General features: G+C 38.0%; 1 protein-coding gene across 2 annotated transcripts; it reads right to left on the bottom strand.

The window, feature by feature from the left end:
* Window positions 1–6326: 6326 nt before the first annotated feature.
* Window positions 6327–19421, bottom strand: LOC139765959 (molybdate-anion transporter-like). Of its 2 annotated transcripts, XM_071693967.1 has the most exons (3): window positions 19065–19421; window positions 16597–16661; window positions 6327–9362 (listed from the first exon to the last, which is right to left on the bottom strand). In XM_071693967.1, the coding sequence occupies exons 2-3, from the start codon at window positions 16645–16647 to the stop codon at window positions 7971–7973; spliced, it is 1443 nt and encodes a 480-aa protein (XP_071550068.1). In that variant the 5' UTR covers window positions 16648–16661; window positions 19065–19421; the 3' UTR covers window positions 6327–7970. The 2 variants fall into 2 exon arrangements, with proteins under 2 accessions (XP_071550068.1, XP_071550069.1); XM_071693968.1 differs by lacking the exon at window positions 16597–16661 and having other exon boundaries at window positions 19065–19412.
* Window positions 19422–20045: the final 624 nt, after the last annotated feature.

The following is a 20045-nucleotide window of genomic DNA, read 5'->3' as shown; positions in this document are numbered from 1 at the left end:
ATGAGTGAGGAGAGATTGACCAAGAGGATATATGTGTCGGAGGTGGAGGGAACGAGGAGAAGAGGGAGACCAAATTGGAGGTGGAAAGATGGAGTGAAAAAGATTTTGTGTGATCGGGGCCTGAACATGCAGGAGGGTGAAAGGAGGGCAAGAAATAGAGTGAATTGGAGTCATGTGGTATACAGGGGTTGACGTGCTGTCAGTGGATTGAAGCAAGGCATGTGAAGCGTCTGGGGTAAACCATGGAAAGCTGTGTAGGTATGTATATTTGCGTGTCTGGACGTGTGTATGTACATGTGTATGGGGGGGGGGGGGGTTGGGCCATTTCTTTCGTCTGTTTCCTTGCGCTACCTCGCAAACGCGGGAGACAGCGACAAAGTATAAAAAAAAAAAAAAAAAAAAAAAAAAATATTTATTTATTTATTTTGCTTTGTCACTGTCTCTGCGCCTGCGAGGTAGCGCAAGGAAACAAACGAAAGAAATGGCCCAACCCACCCCCACACACACACACGTCCACACACGCAAACATACACACCCACACATCCTAACGTACACACATATATACACACACAGACACACACATATACACAGATGCACACAATTCACACTGTCTGCCCCTACTCACCCCCATCGCCACCCTGCCACACATGGAATAACATCCCCCTCCCCCCTCATGTGCGCGAGGCAGTGCCAGGAAAAGACAACAAAGGCCCCATTCGCTCACACTCAGTCTCCAGCTGTCATGCAATAATGCCCGAAACCATAGCTCCCTTTCCACATCCAGGCATGTATATGCATGTATACATTGAAATGTATGTATGACTCATGGTGAGGTGCCTGAGGATTGGCGGAATGCGTGCATAGTGCCATTGTACAAAGGCAAAGGGGATAAGAGTGAGTGCTCAAATTACAGAGGTATAAGTTTGTTGAGTATTCCTGGTAAATTATATGGGAGGGTATTGATTGAGAGGGTGAAGGCATGTACAGAGCATCAGATTGGGGAAGAGCAGTGTGGTTTCAGAAGTGGTAGAGGATGTGTGGATCAGGTGTTTGCTTTGAAGAATGTATGTGAGAAATACTTAGAAAAGCAAATGGATTTGTATGTAGCATTTATGGATCTGGAGAAGGCATATGATAGAGTTGATAGAGATGCTCTGTGGAAGGTATTAAGAATATATGGTGTGGGAGGAAAGTTGTTAGAAGCAGTGAAAAGTTTTTATCGAGGATGTAAGGCATGTGTACGTGTAGGAAGAGAGGAAAGTGATTGGTTCTCAGTGAATGTAGGTTTGCGGCAGGGGTATGTGATGTCTCCATGGTTGTTTATTGTTTATGGATGGGGTTGTTAGGGAGGTAAATGCAAGAGTTTTGGAAAGAGGGGCAAGTATGAAGTCTGTTGGGGATGAGAGAGCTTGGGAAGTGAGTCAGTTGTTGTTCGCTGATGATACAGCGCTGGTGGCTGATTCATGTGAGAAACTGCAGAAGCTGGTGACTGAGTTTGGAAAAGTGTGTGGAAGAAGAAAGTTAAGAGTAAATGTGAATAAGAGCAAGGTTATTAGGTACAGTAGGGTTGAGGGTCAAGTCAATTGGGAGGTGAGTTTGAATGGAGAAAAACTGGAGGAAGTGAAGTGTTTTAGATGTCTGGGAGTGGATCTGGCAGCGGATGGAACCATGGAAGTGGAGGTGGATCATAGGGTGGGGGAGGGGGCGAAAATCCTGGGGGCCTTGAAGAATGTGTGGAAGTCGAGAACATTATCTCGGAAAGCAAAAATGGGTATGTTTGAAGGAATAGTGGTTCCAACAATGTTGTATGGTTGCGAGGCGTGGGCTATGGATAGAGTTGTGCGCAGGAGGATGGATGTGCTGGAAATGAGATGTTTGAGGACAATGTGTGGTGTGAGGTGGTTTGATCGAGTGAGCAACGTAAGGGTAAGAGAGATGTGTGGAAATAAAAAAAGAGCGTGGTTGAGAGAGCAGAAGAGGGTGTTTTGAAGTGGTTTGGGCATATGGAGAGGATGAGTGAGGAAAGATTGACCAAGAGGATATATGTGTCGGAGGTGGAGGGAACAAGGAGAAGAGGGAGACTAAATTGGAGGTGGAAAGATGGAGTGAAAAAGATTTTGTGTGATCGGGGCCTGAACATGCAGGAGGGTGAAAGGAGGGCAAGGAATAGAGTGAATTGGAGCGATGTGGTATACCGGGGTTGACGTGCTGTCAGTGGATTGAATCAAGGCATGTGAAGCGTCTGGGGTAAACCATGGAAAGCTGTGTAGGTATGTATATTTGCGTGTGTGGGCGTATGTATATACATGTGTATGGGGGGGGGGTTGGGCCATTTCTTTCGTCTGTTTCCTTGCGCTACCTCGCAAACGCGGGAGACAGCGACAAAGTATAATAAAAAATAATATAATATACATTGAAATGTATAGGTATGTATATGTGTGTAGGCATTTATGTACATACATGTGTATGTGAGTGAGTTGGGCCATTCTTTTGTCTGTTTCCTTGCGCTATCTCACTAACACGGGAGACGGCAAGTATAATAATAATAATATGCGTGTGTGTGTGTGTGTGTTTGAGTGGATAGGCCATTCTTTGTCTGTAACGTGGCACTTTCTCACTGATGCAGGAAACGGTGATTAAGTATGAAATAATAAAAAAATATCATGTAAACATAAACATATACGATCATACACGTACATATACATACATATGTAAACATATATATATATACATATGTAAACATAACCACACATATACTGTACATATATACACATATTTATTCATGCTTGCCATCATCCATTTCCAACGTCGCCCTTTGCCCCACAGGAAACAGCAAAAATGCATGTACAGACAAAACCTATCTTCACTTTCTTTCTCAACAGTTATCCACCCTTCTCAACTACAGTCTCAACATCCTCTTTATCATCAATATCAAATCATCTAGAGAAATGTTTTCACAAAAAAAGAAGTGACAAAAGGCACATCTTCATCTTGTCCCAATTACACCCCCAGGATTAACAATAAATCACATTATGTCCTGGACAAAACAAGCTTGTAAAAATGCTTTATGAATTTTGCAGTTCTCTCCATGCTTAACCTTACATATTTTTGTCTTAGTTGTTTTCACTTAACAAAGCTTTCTAACTTTTTGTGTCTGATCACAAAACAGATTCATTTCTCTAATGATCCCATACAACCAGGTTTACATTTGTTAGGAGGACAGTTTGCATCTCCTAACTTGGGAAGCCCTGCTTTACAAGCAGAGTATGTTCATTTTTGTGGAATACTATCTATTTAAGTGGGAATATCCAAAGCAGGTTTTATAATAAAATCCACCTTGTAATAAAATCTTTAATAATACAGTAACTGACTATAAAAACTGGAATGAAATTATGTTTTATAAAATATTACAAATACACCAGCAAAGAAAAAGAATTATCTGTGCTTTGTACGACATCAGCAATAGCCTGATTATATATCATTCACACAGCATGTTGATACATGAATCTAATTACAAGCTGATTATGAAAATCATTCTCTGCAGCATACGAGAAGCACACTATCATCCCTGAAAGCAACAGAACAGGAAATATGTCACTTTGATGTGTAACAAAATATTTTGACAACTGAAATTAGGAGGGTAAGTTTGAGGAATCTTCAAATAATACTCGCCAGAAGACAACCCTTCACAAATAAACTTTGACACCAAAGTTCTTGAATTTAGCTGCTTAATAAGGCTCTGCTACATACAATGTAAGCAAACTTTTAATTTATGAAGGAAGGTGACTGCACATGTTTTACAATTTTGTTGATTGGTAAATCAGAAAATGTTATAAAACCTAGCATTTAGCAAACTTTCCTTGCAAAGCAGGACTGAATCTCTCTTAAGAAACAAACTGTATTTACAAGATATTGAATCTATTCAATTCTAAGTTACAATTTCATTAGAAAATTATAACAGACCACAAAGTGTAACATTGTCTAATACAAACACACAAAAAACAAATCTCAAGCCTATGAAGTTTCAAACAACTTTTTCCTCTATTCTTTCAATAAGCTACCCCTTCTCCAGTTGGTTGCCTTAATCAGCCAGTTGACAGTCTCGTATACCCTTAGACTTTTAGCAATACATATATATATAATATATATATATATATATATATATATATATATATATATATATATATATATATATATATATATATATATATATATATATTTTTTTTTTTTTTTTTTTTTTTTTTATACTTTGTCGCTGTCTCCCGCGTTTGCGAGGTAGCGCAAGGAAACAGACGAAAGAAATGGCCCAACCCCCCCCATACACATGTACATACACACGTCCACACACGCAAATATACATACCTACACAGCTTTCCATGGTTTACCCCGGACGCTTCACATGCCTTGATTCAATCCACTGACAGCACGTCAACCCCTGTATACCACATCGCTCCAATTCACTCTATTCCTTGCCCTCCTTTCACCCTCCTGCATGTTCAGGCCCCGATCACACAAAATCCTTTTCACTCCATCTTTCCACCTCCAATTTGGTCTCCCTCTTCTCCTCGTTCCCTCCACCTCCGACACATATATCCTCTTGGTCAATCTTTCCTCACTCATTCTCTCCATGTGCCCAAACCATTTCAAAACACCCTCTTCTGCTCTCTCAACCACGCTCTTTTTATTTCCACACATCTCTCTTACCCTTACGTTACTTACTCGATCAAACCACCTCACACCACACATTGTCCTCAAACATCTCATTTCCAGCACATCCATCCTCCTGCGCACAACTCTATCCATAGCCCACGCCTCGCAACCATACAACATTGTTGGAACTACTATTCCTTCAAACATACCCATTTTTGCTTTCCGGGATAATGTTCTCGACTTCCACACATTTTTCAAGGCTCCCAAAATTTTCGCCCCCTCCCCCACCCTATGATCCACTTCCGCTTCCATGGTTCCATCCGCTGACAGATCCACTCCCAGATATCTAAAACACTTCACTTCCTCCAGTTTTTCACCATTCAAACTCACCTCCCAATTGACTTGACCCTCAACCCTACTGTACCTAATAACCTTGCTCTTATTCACATTTACTCTTAACTTTCTTCTTCCACACACTTTACCAAACTCCGTCACCAGCTTCTGCAGTTTCTCACATGAATCCGCCACCAGCGCTGTATCATCAGCGAACAACAACTGACTCACTTCCCAAGCTCTCTCATCCCCAACAGACTTCATACTTGCCCCTCTTTCCAAAACTCTTGCATTTACCTCCCTAACAACCCCATCCATAAACAAATTAAACAACCATGGAGACATCACACACCCCTGCCGCAAACCTACATTCACTGAGAACCAATCACTTTCCTCTCTTCCTACACGTACACATGCCTTACATCCTCGATAAAAACTTTTCACTGCTTCTAACAACTTTCCTCCCACACCATATATTCTTAATACCTTCCACAGAGCATCTCTATCAACTCTATCATATGCCTTCTCCAGATCCATAAATGCTACATACAAATCCATTTGCTTTTCTAAGTATTTCTCACATACATTCTTCAAAGCAAACACCTGATCCACACATCCTCTACCACTTCTGAAACCACACTGCTCTTCCCCAATCTGATGCTCTGTACATGCCTTCACCCTCTCAATCAATACCCTCCCATATAATTTACCAGGAATACTCAACAAACTTATACCTCTGTAATTTGAGCACTCACTCTTATCCCCTTTGCCTTTGTACAATGGCACTATGCACGCATTCCGCCAATCCTCAGGCACCTCACCATGAGTCATACATACATTAAATAACCTTACCAACCAGTCAACAATACAGTCACCCCCTTTTTTAATAAATTCCACTGCAATACCATCCAAACCTGCTGCCTTGCCGGCTTTCATCTTCCGCAAAGCTTCTACTACCTCTTCTCTGTTTACCAAATCATTTTCCCTAACCCTCTCACTTTGCACACCACCTCGACCCAAACACCCTATATCTGCCACTCTGTCATCAGACACATTCAACAAACCTTCAAAATACTCATTCCATCTCCTCACATCACCACTACTTGTTATCACCTCCCCATTTACGCCCTTCACTGAAGTTCCCATTTGCTCCCTTGTCTTACGCACCCTATTTACCTCCTTCCAGAACATCTTTTTATTCTCCCTAAAATTTACTGAAAGTCTCTCACCCCAACTCTCATTTGCCCTTTTTTTCACCTCTTGCACCTTTCTCTTGACCTCCTGTCTCTTTCTTTTATACTTCTCCCACTCAATTGCATTTTTTCCCTGCAAAAATCGTCCAAATATATATATATATATATAAATATATATATATAAATATATATATATATATATATATTTCTTTAACAGAAAAGGTAAAGGAATCACTACTCAACCTCCTTTGGTTAATGTTTCTACTAATAATGCAGATTCTAAAATAATAAAATGTACAAATGGGCATTTAAAGTGTTTAGACACCAGTTGGTATGACCATACCTAATTTCAAAGCATGGTATGGTTCACTGAATACAGGAGAGTATAAACTAAAGAGTAATTTTGCCTTAAAGTAAAAACACTAAACTTTTGGTTTTCAGGATACTCTGTTTTCAGGCAAAGTGACTTTCTCATATCAAACTGCTACATATCAAATTATCCCAAGAGTAAACAAAAAAAACATTCAGTTCCACTTTACAGTAGTGATGGATATTTCTTAATCCATCTAACTCTTCAGCAGTGTGGTAATCTCTTGTAAATCAACATGTTTTTCCACAAACATGACTATATTTCTCAAAAGTTCAAAATAAAAGCTTAAGGACGATTACAAGACATTTCATAATGCAGTGAAGTCCTGTTTCAGTGAGGAGTTTAGATGATTATGGTAAACCATGAATACTTTATTCCTTTTCTGCACTCACAACTATATGATGAAAATGTGCATTCTTTGTATAAAAACAGCAATGGGCTAAATGGTGTGATCCAATGAGATGGCCAGTAACTAATGTTATCTGTATGGGTATGGTCACAAATGAGCTACTCTTAATTTTATATAAGGTTAATAATTTAAGATATGGTTTAGTCATATAATCATCTTAACTTTTACTTAAAGTTGCAGAATGGCTTTAAATGATGTAGTTACCTTGTCAGGAAACAATTACAAGATCCACCAGTATATAACACAATAATATTTGTGGAGGTAATAATCTACTTACCTACTATCTACCTATCTTTCTATCTAGTTATCTTTAAATCCACTCCCAATTCCATGGGGCAGATCAGATACATACAGCCTATAAAATCACACACACAAACCATGCCTAATTGTTACAATGAATACATGAACATCCACTCTTATATACAGACATACTCTTTCTACCCTAAACACTAAGCTGATTCCTTGAGACCAGCCTCTCCTTTCATAATGCCTCTACACATAGATTGCTTTCACTGCATTTGATTCCAAATCACTCCTTTATCATCCTTATCTAACAAATCAGTGGTTCTAATTTATGGATTAATACCATCCAGCTTTACAACAAAAGCTTTAAAGGATCCAAACAGTATGGATCTGCTATGATGGACACGTTATTTTATATTTTCAATGGATGATAATTCTTGCTTAAGCAGTTTAATTTCCCTCAGTGACAGGTGAAAACTTTTTACTTTGAATGAAGCTGATTTTTTCCGTAACTTACTGACAGTACCGTACTTCAAGGATATTAAGTTAAAACACAACCTTTGTATAAATTACCACAAAACATGTTTATATAAAGAAAAACACCAGTTATTAATGAAAATCATTATATACTTAAAATGTAGTGCAATTTAATTAAGTGCCAATCAATAACGAGAAGTCAATTTCATCACCAAATTTTCAAATGGTTCCAATTACATTGTCATAGCCTGTATCAACAGTGAAGGGTAATGAATTTTTGCTATACCTGTACTATTTATGATTCAGCCTTTATTAAAGATACTTTGTCTTCATTTGAAGGCAGAAGAACCTTGGACGAACTAAATAGTACATTAAACCTAAAGTTGCTCACCAGTGCAATAATTAACATACCAGTACATATGGCAAACATTGTGTGAGTTGAACTAATAATGGTGTTGTTGTGCACAAGCATGAGACCAGCACAAGTGATGACATTTGTAGGAACTCTGAACCAATTCATTATACCTGCTCTTAAGTCTTCTGGAATAACTTGAGATCGCAAGTACCCAATGGCAGGGAAATACATGCCCACAGCCACTTCCAAAAAAAGGAAGGCTGTGAAGGAAAGGTATATATGATCTCCATTAGTAGAATATACACACATAGACATGGAAATGATTGCTAATCCTACAGCCATCATTAATAACTGTTCAGCTTGGTATTTCTTTGATAACAGCACAGCATACAGAGAAGAACCTATCATTATACACACCATAAAACAAGCAAAAACCATTCCAAGTGGAGGGTGGCCAGGGCCTAATATTGGAGTCCACTGAAACACAAAGATGTACATGTTGGCTTCAAAAAGAGACTGGACAATGCCCAGATAAAGAATTGTCTCTTTAAACAATATAGATCGAAGGCCATCCATGCATGACCTGCGAATATCAAGAGTCTGGTTACCATAGTTTTCTCTCCATGTTTTCATGATGATCAAACCAGCTATGATTAAGAATGGGATTGCTAACATGAAAGGAGCAACTGGTCCAAATCCCTGCACCTCTACAAAATAATTGGCAAATATTCCTGCATTGATGGCAAGCACACCATTCCAGAATGTTGCCTTGGAAAATGTTACTGACAACCATTCATTTGGGAAATCATGAGTTTCTGTGTGTTCATGCACATACCAAGATTCAAAAGTAGAAAACAACATAGATGTTGAGATTCCACCAAAAACACGGCCAAGAAAAAGCCAGAAGAATTTTGAGCTGAGCTTGGTAAGACAACAGAAGGAATACAAAATGCAGAAAACTAGAGCTATCTTCTTTCTTCCAAATCTATCTGCTATGGGGCCAGTAGTGGTTCCAAATATAACACTACTTGCAAATCCAACAACATATAAAAGGGCTATTTGATTACTAGCATATCCATAGTTTTCATAAAGCTTATATACATATGGTCCCTGTAACCAATCTGAAAATAATGCCATAAAGTAAACTAGGAAGAATAAATTCTGGAATTTCTTGAAATGTGGATTATTTGCAGATGAAATCTGACTTTTTGTCTTCATAGCAAGGACATGAAACACTAATGCCACAAAGGCAAGAACTGTGAAGGAGCTGTAGATGAGTGTATCCATGGTGCTGACGGAACCCACCGGGTGAAGAGTAAGCCCACTTCTAACCTGAAAAATGTGTCCTATTATAGCAACATAACATAAAGATATTCAGTAAGATAAAAAATTATTAGTATAAATCACTGAATAAACTAATGACTAAAAAATAACCAAAATCTATGTATGACATACAGTACCTTTACCTTATATTCCTGCTTTGGACCCTCTTCCATCACTGAATAAACTAATGACTAAAAAATAACCAAATCTATGTATGACACACAGTACCTTTACCTTATATTCCTGCTTTGGACCCTCTTCCATGGAGGCTTTTAAAAAATATGAAATTCATTTATATCATTTTACTCTTCATACAGAAACATTTTTCCAGAAAAAAATTTAGGATGCAGTCCTAAAAAAAATGCTTTTATTTTATCATACAAAATTTGAATACATATTTCAACATTGACGGAATGTACATTTCCTTTATTATATGAAAATTCATGAAAAACAAATTCACTAAGCAATGAATAAGAACAAACTCACAATAAAAAGAATAAAAACAAACTTACAATATAATGAATAAAAACAAGCACATATATATAAAGTTATCTTTAACCACCAAGAAAAAAGTTCAGTGAGGTGTGGATCACTCTTAAGCTAAGCATATATCATGGTATTGCAGCAAGTCGGAGGAAGTGCTTGTAGCCAAAGGTGAAAAGTTTGAAACACACATGGTGCTTCTCGTGTAATGCTATTCTCTAAAGTCAATCAAAAGGAACTCTGGCAAAATTAAAAACTGTAAATCAGTCCAGTTTACATTATCAAGAATACAGGTAAAAGAAACCACGGATTAACAAAAAAAGAGTTATAAAACTTTAGGTGTTATGAGTTGATAAAAATTTTGGCGATATGAGTTGATGAATAACATCAAAAGCCAGAAGCCATCAGCTTTAATATCATCCTAGTTAGTCTGCCAAATCAGAGAAAAAATTATGAACTGTAAAATAGAACACCCATAACATTTTAAATACAGACAGCATAAAAATGAGAAATGTAACTACTTGGAATCCATGTATGCAATGAAATTAGTGAACAGCACCAGATGTGTGGATGTACATTTTCTGCCACAGTTTGATGAGTATGTCCACATATAAAAATGTGAAATACCATGATAAGAATGATAAAACTGCCCAAACTCGTATACATTGCCAGAGTAAACTCATCATCAAAATCAGCAGGAATTACAGCAGTCATGCATTGACGCAAGACAGGGACCAGTGAGAGGTACGTTATTGTACATCATATATTTACATATTAAATGAGGGTTAGGGACCAGATGCCAAAAATACACGCATGAAAGTTCTCAGCCATTCAGCAACTGCCAACTAGGCTGTCATCAGAGTATTTGGCATGTGTAAGGAGGATAGTGGGGGTTTTGTATCTTTCTTGAACTTGATTTTCACACTCTAATCTTATTTCATAAACAGGTAAAGCAGTGGTGGTGAATACTCTAATCTTATTTCATAAACAGGTAAAGCAGTGGTGGTGAATAATGTAAATGTATCAAGAAATATTACACAACTCACATTAAAGAGGGGTACGAGGAAAAGAGTGTGTGGAGAGGATATTGGAAGTACTTCTTCTTTGAAAATATTCAAGCTCTTTAACTATAATCTGTTATCAAAGTCCTCCATCACCCCAATATTACAGAAAGAGAAAATTTAGCACAACCATTACAGAATTTCTTCCACATGATGAAAGCCAAGGTGAGGTTGGTGGGGGAAGCTTCACACATCGGCACCCTAGCTCCTTAAGAGTCCCACTAATATCACTCTCTAAATCACTTATATTCTCACATTTATGATCTTCACTCTCCCTACCAGCTGATATATATCAGAAGTGACCTTCCTCATCAGTTGGGTCATCCAACAATCTACATATTTTCTGTGGGGTCACATGTACAGACAACCTGAACCTCAACAGCTGTGCACGGATTATGGTGGTTGTAGGGGTACTGCAGAGAAAAAAAAAAGGACACCTCTATAGGCTACTAATGGTATGATAAATCAGTAGGATATTCAAACAGAGATGGCGACAAGATAAATCATGTGACATTGGTACACAACCTCTAAGGGATTGTCACATGATGTGGGAGCAGTTATAGGGTCAATATATTTATGTCTAACATTCAATAAACTACTGTAATCTTTTAACTTTATGGGAAATCAAAATTCAACATAAAAGACTCCTTATTTGGGCTTGAGAATTTTTTAAAAGCATACCTACAAACCTTTTCTGGCAACACTTATATAAGGGTAAAATTTCCTTAACCTTGTTATAGACCTCAGCTGACACTTTCTGCAAACTCATATAGAATGTGCTGAAAAAGACATTCTCATCCAGCAACTGCTTAGCCAAATGTCTGTCAGATTCCTTTATTTGTTGAATAAGCTGAAACTTCCTTTAGTCTTATGATATTATACTAAAATATTTCCTGAATCACATAAGGACTCTGCAGGTAATTCATAACTGCCTAAAATTTGAAATTTCTAAAAGCCATGATAAAAGTAAATAACCTAAACTTAAACCTGTCAAGGCTAATGAATTCATCTTGGTATATAAAGTTCTGAAGCAAGAAAATGAAGGAACTCCTCCCAAGGTGAAAGCAAAGGAAGGTAAAAGACAGAAGTCAGAGCAAATTAGGCTAACCATGGACTGATGGCCACTCAAACATGTGACTCATTCAAAATGGAAGCTCAACTTCAATGATACAAATAGGGCAGTTACATAATCAAACCCATATGGTGATCAAGGCCACAATCTGACACAATCATTACAGTACCTAAAGAACAAGGTACCGACCCACTGACCCATCAGTACCTAAGAACATGGCCTGTATGTAGTGAGAGGCCAAGTGCTTTAGGTGCTGATGGGACATGTATAACCTTGTTTCTCAATCTTTTCAGTGCAGAGGAAGGCACAGATGGTATAGTATGTGACATCAGCCAGTCAAAGCTGCCAGAGGTTTGAGTAGACTAATTTCTTGCTTCTAGTAAATCAATACAGTAATGCATGTCAGCACATATGACCTCAAAAATCATCTGTTTTATAAAAAATCAATGAGAGTTTGCATTAAAAACTTCATGCATTTTTCTCCCCTGGCAAAACAACAAGACACTGTACTACTGTCTTTCTGAAACCATGAGGGTAACTGAGCCCCTAAGCCCTTCTTTTTTGACATATGAGTAAAGGTGTAAAAGTCTCTGGCAACATTTTGTTACCATGGCAATGAAAGTGACAAATTTAAAATACAGTATCAAAAGTCAGACTTAACAGTAAAATGTATGCAAATAGTCAGGCCCTACAAGGAAATGGTTAAGCACTGATAAGTTATGAGGAGCCTTGTTCCACATTCATTTTGTTTAAAAAATTATTTCTTCTGTTCTTATGGCATTCCTCCAGAAGTGATCTCGAAAAATTGAAGAAAGCTTACTTAAAAGAATATTCTTTCATTTCTATGAGTCAAGATTCTGTCTATCCCAAAGTACCAATGTAGAGATCAACATTTGTAATGTACAATCAGCAATTTTACCTTTAAAATGTAGATTGTATCTGTAATAATATCCTATTCATAATTCCTAGTTCATTACAGCAAGTTACCCAATATTGCCAAATTATTTTAGCCTCTTTTCTTTAAACTTAGTTCCCCTTTGAGCCGATCTCTCTATTTTTTTCATCCTGGTTATGTTCACACACAATCAAACTTCAGGGAAAAGGGAAAAATCCTCACTTCGCTCTTTCCTCAGTTCCTCTTTTTGGAAAATGTTAATATAAAAAGGGGAAGACTCCAGCCCCCTTATCCTTGCTCATTTAGCACCTTTTATAATGCACTGGAATTACACATATAGAACTCTTACTCCACTATCCACAAGGACAAGGATATATTAAAGTAAGAGACCTGTATTATATGAGTCTGGCCTACAGACAAGATTTTTAGCATAGACAGCAAGCATTATGCTCCATAATCTCAGTGGGAAGAAGACCATAAAACAGTGTTCAGGACTTGCAACTAGCTAGCTAATAAAGGAGAGCTGTTGGAGGTACCAGATAATTTTGTAATCCTTTAGCTGCAAATCTCAACAGTAGTTGGGTCTGTGTTTTCTCTTGTCAAATGCACTGCTCAATTTTCATCAATGACATTAAAAAAAAAATGGGCCTCTCTGCTAGAGCACAACTGAATTTTTATTATATAAAAAACTAAAGAATTAACAGTAATTATATTCTTTCATGGAAATGCTGTAATTTTGCCATTGGAATACCACAGTCCAGTTGTAAAGATGTGTCATATTTTTATTTCATTTATTGCCAATCAATCAATGTAATATCTTTTACATTTCTGAAAGTAATACTTTTCACCCTCTGATATTGTTTTCAGGGCATTCTTGACGCATGAAAAATCCTTTTCATAACAGAATAGATGTAATAGTCAAAATAGCAATTTTCACTTTCTGAAAATTTCATGAGATTTCCATGTTAGATTCAGTTGCACTGACTATCCAGCACAGGAAAGCCTTTTCATATCCTTCACTCTCCATCAAGTGACAAAAAAATTACAAAGAGCGGGAAAATTACTTCACTGCTTTCTTCCCTTCTCCATAAATGCGTAAAACAGTACATTACATATATATGGAAACTTTTTCTTTCTAACCCTGACATCCAAATGTAATCACAGTTTTTCATTTAATTTCTACTCTCTGTCAACCAATTTTGATGACATAAATCATAAAAGATTATATGTAAGGGATAATTCAAGAAAAACTGCAATGAAAACTTTTAAACTACTAATACACAAAAAGAATCATGTGTGTACAGTGATTCTATAAACCTAAACTACAGTACACAAAACATCCCTGATGATGATTCACATTATACAATCAGAAAACATGAACCTGAATACTAATTTTTTTTTTTTTTTTTTTTTTTATACTCTGTCGCTGTCTCCCGCGTGTGCGAGGTAGCGCAAGGAAACAGACGAAAGAAATGGCCCAACCCCCCCCCCCATACACATGTACATACACATGTCCACACACGTGTATACATTACCTACACAGCTTTCCATGGTCCACCCCAGACGCCTCACATGCCTTGATTCACTCCACTGACAGCACGTCAACCCCTGTATACCACATCGCTCCAATTCACTCTATTCCTTGCCCTCCTTACACCCTCCTGCATGTTCAGGCCCCGATCACACAAAATCTTTTTCACTCCATCTTTCCACCTCCAATTTGGTCTCCCTCTTCTCCTCGTTCCCTCCACCTCCGACACATATATCCTCTTGGTCAATCTTTCCTCACTCATTCTCTCCATGTGCCCAAACCATTTCAAAACACCCTCTTCTGCTCTCTCAACCACGCTCTTTTTATTTCCACACATCTCTCTTACCCTTACGTTACTTACTCGATCAAACCACCTCACACCACACATTGTCCTCAAACATCTCATTTCCAGCACATCCATCCTCCTGCGCACAACTCTATCCATAGCCCACGCCTCGCAACCATACAACATTGTTGGAACCACTATTCCTTCAAACATACCCATTTTTGCTTTCCGAGATAATGTTCTCGACTTCCACACATTTTTCAAGGCTCCCAAAATTTTCGCCCCCTCCCCCACCCTATGATCCACTTCCGCTTCCATGGTTCCATCCGCTGACAGATCCACTCCCAGATATCTAAAACACTTCACTTCCTCCAGTTTTTCTCCATTCAAACTTACCTCCCAATTGACTTGACCCTCAACCCTACTGTACCTAATAACCTTGCTCTTATTCACATTTACTCTTAACTTTCTTCTTCCACACACTTTACCAAACTCAGTCACCAGCTTCTGCAGTTTCTCACATGAATCAGCCACCAGCGCTGTATCATCAGCGAACAACAACTGACTCACTTCCCAGGCTCTCTCATCCCCAACAGACTTCATACTTGCCCCTCTTTCCAGGACTCTTGCATTTACCTCCCTAACAACCCCATCCATAAACAAATTAAACAACCATGGAGACATCACACACCCCTGCCGCAAACCTACATTCACTGAGAACCAATCACTTTCCTCTCTTCCTACACGTACACATGCCTTACATCCTCGATAAAAACTTTTCACTGCTTCCAACAACTTGCCTCCCACACCATATATTCTTAATACCTTCCACAGAGCATCTCTATCAACTCTATCATATGCCTTCTCCAGATCCATAAATGCTACATACAAATCCATTTGCTTTTCTAAGTATTTCTCACATACATTCTTCAAAGCAAACACCTGATCCACACATCCTCTACCACTTCTGAAACCGCACTGCTCTTCCCCAATCTGATGCTCTGTACATGCCTTCACCCTCTCAATCAATACCCTCCCATATAATTTACCAGGAATACTCAACAAACTTATACCTCTGTAATTTGAGCACTCACTCTTATCCCCTTTGCCTTTGTACAATGGCACTATGCACGCATTCCGCCAATCCTCAGGCACCTCACTATGAGTCATACATACATTAAATAACCTTACCAACCAGTCAACAATACAGTCACCCCCTTTTTTAATAAATTCCACTGCAATACCATCCAAACCTGCTGCCTTGCCGGCTTTCATCTTCCGCAAAGCTTTTACTACCTCTTCTCTGTTTACCAAATCATTTTCCCCAACCCTCTCACTTTGCACACCACCTCGACCAAAACACCCTATATCTGCCACTCTGTCATCAGACACATTCAACAAACCTTCAAAATACTCATTCCATCTCCTTCTCACATCACCACTAATACTAATATGTGTATGTTTTTTCAGTTTATATTGCAGTGGTTCCTAACCTTATTTTGGATGGTGTACCCTTTGGTTGCCATGTAATGCATTATGTACCCCTCTCAATGGTGACATATTTTTTATAAGAACAGATATATCTTTTTATTTCTATACTGATATATTTTGCCAAAGCAATGAAGCTTTTAGCAAACCTTATGTGGCAAAGCAGTGTTCTGCTGAAACAAAACAACCCAATGGCAATATACCTTTCGCTCTTTGAAATGTATCTCATATACCCCCTCAAAGTCCCTGGATCCAAGGTTGGGAACCATTGGTTTACAGAAAGCTCCATCACAGTGACCTACCAGACTTTTCAGTACCATATGTGACAAAAAAAATATTCAACTAAAAATATATAAAACTGCAATGAAATAATTAAAGCCTGCATATAAAAAGGGCCCAACACCAAGACCTGTATAAACAGCCTTACCGCTGATTTGTTTATGGTGTCAGGTATCGCATCCCCCTCCACGCCTGACATTACTGCTGTGGTGGCTGGAGAGAGAGTGAGGAAGAGTCAGGGGGTTGTGGGTTTAATTGACACAGATGTATGTCTGGCCAGGTGGTTTGAAATGAAAAGGCTGGGTAGTACATGTAACAGGACTAAGTGCATTCAAGTAATGGCAAAAAAAATTAGAGCAACATAATGCAAGAAGTGCATCACTATCAGGTAATATGTCTCAGTATCAAAGACTAAAAGAAGAAATAAACTTATATTGTCAACTACATATAGTATTTACATTGTCTATAATATGAGCATGGTACTAACAAATCTTCATTCAACCAATCTTTCCAAGATAATAGTATTTATGTATGGAAACAATAATGCAAGTACAATTAAAATCAAAACCATAGAGTCAGTACTTATGCATATATACAAGCATACAGGAGACTGATTAAGAAGCTGGATCACTAGGAAGGAACAAGGGTAAAACCCCTTCGATGAAGAGATGGTTACCTCAACGGGAGGGAGCAGAAGACACTTGTTCAAGAGGACTTCTCCAAACGGATCAAAGTGACCAGCAGAATGCCACAGGTTCTATTCCGGGACTATTCCTCCTCTTGATCTGGTAAATGACTTACCTACTCAGATATGTTTGCAGATGCAGCTAAGGTCATGAGGGAAGTGAGAATTGAGGAGGGCTGCAACAAATTACAGGAGACCTAAACAAACTCCACAGTTGGTCTGATACTTGGTTGATGAAATTCAACCCAAGTAAATGTATACTGCTGAGGATAAGACAAAGTGAAAGAAGACCTCAATACCATTACTATGTAGCAAGAAATACGCTTCAGGATTCTGTGTAAGAAGGACTTCGGATTTGATATCATCTCTAACCTATTACCAAAGTGCTACATTAGGAGAACGGATAAGGAGACAAACTCTGCACTAGTAAATATAGAATTGCTTCCATGTATATGCAAAATGAAACATTTGACAAGCTGTTCATATCCTATATAAGGCCAAAACTTAAATATGCTTCTCGAGTTTCATCACCAAACCAAAGGAAGCGCACAGAACAGAGAAGGTCCAGAGGAAAAGAACAAAGGTGATACCAAAATTAAGTTACAAGGAAAGGCTGGATGTTTGCCCTCCTTGGAAGATTGAAGAGTGAGGGGTAAGAGTAAGAAACAACAGACAATAAAGGTGTGAAGAGGGATTCATAATACTCATCCACCCAGCCATGCCTTTCTCCCACAAAACAGCACACATAACAATAACACCCCAGAAATACAACCCATAAAAAATGTAACTTCACAGTACTAGCTATAATGTAATCAAAACATACATAACTTCCCCTTTGACATGCCCTCCCAGATACATACCCACTCTACAGAACTTCACCAGCATGCTCAACACATACCTCCATGAAGATTTTAATGCCCACCATTCCACTTGGCTCAACACATGCACCCATGATCGCTGAGTTTTACTACTCATCAATCAACTGCAATTGCTCAATATCCTCAAACTATGTCACCAACCAACCAGACTCTTACCTCACCACGTCACACTCTTCTGCTTATGCTCTGGACATCAACCATCACTACAACTCTAAAAAAGTTTCAAGATATCCTAGTACCCTTCATGCCCATGATGCAACTACCGTAAGGAAGGACCGAACACTTACTACTCAATTGTCCTACTCTCTCTGCACACAGACACACAAACATCACAACACTCTGAGATCTGTGGTCCTGACCAATCACTCCTGTTCATTTACCTTTTGTTAGATTTGAAAAGTTACAAATGCTTTACTCAAAAGATCATACTGAGAGTTTTTTACCCTTACATTTTCCCCTCAACTTAAAAGCCCTGCCCACTTTACAAAATCTTACCACAGATGGAGATAGTTGGGTTACACTTTATGTCAATCCTACATAATGTAAGGAATTAACTGGTACCATTTTCATCAAATTCTATCATCTACAAAATGCATATCAGTCTTTATCAATCTTATAAAATTCTATGACCATATGTTCCCCTAATATTCATAATTCCATCATTGTTGCTGAATACCAAAGAATACAATAAACTGCTCCAAATTAGGCTCCACACTTTATTTTAGTCTTTAAAACATCTCACTAACATACAAAAAAGATACATAACATTCAAAGCTTATTCTGATACATAAGTAAACTGGCAATTTGCCAAATAATCAATTACCCTGCTTTTTCTTAGACCCTTAATATCAGTAATAAAATAAATCAGCCCTAAGTCAAATGAATTGCCTCCCACATATCTACAGAATATTTACTTAAAATGACCTCACATTTACCACTCTGCCTTCCTCCACCAAGCAGTAACCCAGAGGAGAACAACTTCCGTTTCCCTTTCCATCAAAAAAAAAATTTGCACAAGTTTCAAAACATTTGAAGTGTTTTTGCACAGCCTACCCAAATTGGGGAGTGATGAACCCAGGGGCAAGCCAATGATCCGGCCTAGCTGGCTCCAGATTCAAGCAGCTGTAGGGCCGTCGAATGATATCCCGTATACAGTTGGCAGGACAGATGAAGATAAGAATTTTGCTGACGTATTACGGTCACTCTAAACCCCCGAGGTTGTCCTGCCACATACACACACCTGCTGTCCCCCATTACAACATATATACTGTACGCTCGTCTCCGTTCGTTCAAGAACTACTAGTCACATCTTGTTCCCACTAGAAATATGGCGGAAGATGTCTCCCACAGTGTTTATTCAGATAGAACAGTGTAAAATACATTGGTTGATGATAATGTCAAATCTTAGGCAACTCAAATATTTCTCTAAGACTGCGGTTATTGTGTACGTAAATATATGAATATGTTTGAGCATTTCTAAAACAACGGTAGGGATGTAAACATTGAGGTTATAATATGTTTTACATACTGGATTTTTCTCCCTCTGTCAGAATTAAGCACAATAGCTTATATTGAAATTTCATATACTTATACAAAATCCTTAATTTTTGGTAGTTTTTATATAACATGAATACAAACGTCGGTATGTAGAAGTATTTTATCCATGGATGAACGTTTTGAAAAGTCTCAACATTCACTTTCTTTATGTTTAAGCAACAAAAGGAAATAAAATACTTTATTCCAGCACAAGTTTACATGATAAAGGAAAACACAATTAAGTTTCGACGCAAAAATGATCTTATAAACAAATCCCTTTGTTATATTTCCATATTACGTTATCGATGAAAACATTATTGGTTTACTTGCAAAAAAATGTATAAACTGAAAACTATATATATATATATATATATATATATATATATATATATATATATATATATATATATATATATATATATATATCATCATTATTCGCTGTCTCCCGCGTTTGCGAGGTAGCGCTATCTCGCAAAAAATCCTCCCCTCATTATTTTT

Source organism: Panulirus ornatus, chromosome 56 (genome assembly GCF_036320965.1).
Source record: "Panulirus ornatus isolate Po-2019 chromosome 56, ASM3632096v1, whole genome shotgun sequence".
Lineage (NCBI taxonomy): Eukaryota > Metazoa > Arthropoda > Malacostraca > Decapoda > Palinuridae > Panulirus > Panulirus ornatus.
This window is presented reverse-complemented; position numbering and strand designations above follow the sequence as displayed.